The sequence below is a fragment of the Hippocampus comes genome, unplaced genomic scaffold (genome assembly GCF_001891065.2).
Source record: "Hippocampus comes isolate QL1 unplaced genomic scaffold, H_comes_QL1_v1.1 scaffold299, whole genome shotgun sequence".
Classification (NCBI taxonomy): Eukaryota; Metazoa; Chordata; class Actinopteri; order Syngnathiformes; family Syngnathidae; genus Hippocampus; species Hippocampus comes.
In genome coordinates, this window is record NW_017805694.1 from 169,753 (window position 1) to 172,364 (window position 2,612).

The following is a 2,612-nucleotide window of genomic DNA, read 5'->3' on the forward strand; positions in this document are numbered from 1 at the left end:
CGTACGCGGTCTCGGTGCGGCCGCTGAAACGTTTGGTCTCGGAATCCGCGCTCACTTGGGTCAGCCTGTCGATCGACGGTGTTTCGCGCGAGCTCGGTTGCACGTTTTCGTCTTCCAAGGTACAATGTGAAGTTCTTTTTGCCGTACGCGTTGGACCGAAAACCTCACGTGTCGGAAACGTCGCCTGCAGGCTCGGAGTTGGGCTCTTTTCATTTCTTCCAAGTAATGCTATGCGCGAGTTTCCCATGTCGTGACGGCAAAAGAGGGAGAAGGGGCCACAAAGTGATCCCTCGCTATATCGCGCTTCATTTATACGAGCCCTTGATGGAGCGCGGGCCAGGGGCCACCGTCGACATAGCGAGGCCCCGCGCGGGCGCGCTGCGCTCTGGAGGCGGCCATCCTTGGGACAGAAAGCCCCAAAAGGCGCAGGCGGTCGTGTGACCTTACCTCTCAATCACATAAAAGTTGTCCCCGTCATCATCCTGGTCAATGACGTGTTCGCCTTCGGCGCAGTACTTCTCAAACATGGCGTCCAACACTTGCGCCATCTCTTCCTGGGTCGGCAGAGAACGCGACATCGGTCATCCAACGGTCGTCTTCCACTCTCTCGGCAACAGGAAGCACTTGATTTCGGCCCGCATTGTTTATTTTTTTCTTACGTCCTCCGATTGCTCGGTCGGGGCAAGCCCAAATCGGCAAAACCGCATCTCCGCACATTCATCGAGCCCTTTTGTTGAAATTGGTTGACCGTTTTGTTCTGCTTTGAGCAGAGCTAAACGTCGACGGCGTTATTGACGCGTGGGACAAAGGGGGTACTCACAGGCTCCAGATTCTTGAAGAGAAGAATGTCCCGACACGCTTCCTGGAGCCTCTGTCGCTGCTCGTCCGTTTTGGGGTGGGCGACCTGTACGTTCCAATCGGACGCTGATCACTTGGCAGTGCCAACAAACCAAATCTGATTTCTCCTCTCGTTGCCCCGAAACGACGCCGATGCCGAGCGAACATATTTTTCTCGGGCACATGCGCCGAAACGTCCTCGCGAGGACGTCGCGATGCACTTGGAGGCGACGCGCTACCAACGGCGCGCTTGCCTATCGGGCGACTGACTTGTGCGTGCATGATGGGAAAATCAAGCATTGCAGCCGTAAGAAAAGCATGCAATTAAGAATACTGCATATGTCATCATGAAGAATGGCGTTGACATCGATGATTGTGGCAGGATGGCAAAACGGAAACCAGAACATGCTATCATGTTAACCTTCTTGATCCCTTGGTGCGATTTCCCACCTCCTTTGTTGTTGGCTCCGTTTCAACATTTGAAAGCAAGAATGGAGCGTGCCCTTTCAAGTCTTTCCTGTTGACTGTGATTCTCCCTGATGGGTTCTGATCCGCCCCACCTTTGTAAGGCCTTGGGACTTTATTCCACATTAGAGAGAAAGAAAAGAACTTGTGCGCAAATCACGGAGGCCAAATGCCAGAAAATATTTGAACGGACTTGCCGGTCAAAATATTTTTCCTCCGCATTGGCAGCTCTGCGCTTCCATAGTAAGATCGAGTAAGTTCAATATTGTTCAATGACACAAATGAGGAGCAAAAAAAAAAAAAAGGAAAAAGGCTATTGATGACAAGGAGAATAAGGCAGCAAGTCATGTGCTTACCCTCGGCTCTTTCTCCTCATCGTCTTCATCGGGGTTGAAGGCTTCGGCGCACACTGTCCAACAAAAGGGCAGCGTATCAATTTCCATGCGTTTTGGGGGAAAAGAAGATTTGTAGGAAATGGTGAAAAAGGCCACGAAATGAATGAAACTCGCGTCCCAAGGCGCCGCTGCGTCTCTCCATCAAGGACTTTGGACGGAGGACAGAAGGAAAAGGACGGACGCGGTGGTTGTCATGGAGATTTGCCAAGTGGCGACGCGGTTGTCGCCAGAACTCACCCGATGCTCTTCTGATGAATCGGTTTATGATCGGCGCTGGCAAAAGACAAGAGAAATGCACATTGGAGTCAATGGGCAGCTTTTCTCATCCGCACGCAGCGAGCGGGCGCCTGCCTTTTTTTTTCGTTTTGAAAGCTTGACCTCATTTGGATTATTCAGGCGTTTATATGGAGAGCTCCGCGAGGACGCCGCCGCGCGCTTCCAAGTGGCCGCGCGCTCCTCTTCCGAACCAATTTCAATGACGCGCAACACAATGAAGGCACAATGGCCCTCGGTCGGCTCACGAGAGCCGCATCCAAAAAGAGGCACCTGCACAGCAATACATAAGGACGGATTGTTTCCGGCAGTCGGTTTGCCGAAGTGCACGCATCGGTCTGATACCTGTTTTCTCGACAATGTTTGGACCCCCTTGTGCGGCTTCAGTCCACAAAAGAAATGAAACAAACCAAAATGATGCTTTTTCTTGCCTGGTTTGGATGGCTTACGTTGAGAAATAGATATTCAAGCAAGACAACACAATCGAAATATGCTTGCTCGAGGTTTCCCTCGTCCGACATGCTGCGAATTCAAACGATCGGCTCATCAGCAACCTCTGCGGAAAAGCCTGAAAACGAGCTTGAAGCAAGTGTGTTGGGGGGGGGGGGGCTCGAAAACGGCGGCTGCACTCCAAGAGCGCGC

At 52.1% G+C, this 2,612-nt stretch overlaps 1 protein-coding gene across 2 annotated transcripts in view; it reads right to left on the reverse strand.

Moving 5' to 3' along the window:
- prkar2b (protein kinase cAMP-dependent type II regulatory subunit beta) overlaps positions 1-2,612 on the reverse strand; it is an 11,124-nt gene that overhangs the window by 7,284 nt on the left and 1,228 nt on the right. The window contains exons 3-6 of one of the 2 annotated variants that reach the window (XM_019881814.1): positions 1,935-1,970; positions 1,659-1,711; positions 821-904; positions 448-554 (exon numbers count right to left, since the gene is read on the reverse strand). In XM_019881814.1, coding sequence (XP_019737373.1) covers positions 448-554; positions 821-904; positions 1,659-1,711; positions 1,935-1,970 — 280 coding nt within the window. The remainder of the gene's footprint in view (positions 1-447; positions 555-820; positions 905-1,658; positions 1,712-1,934; positions 1,971-2,612) is intronic. The other variant, XM_019881815.1, reaches the window with a different exon arrangement.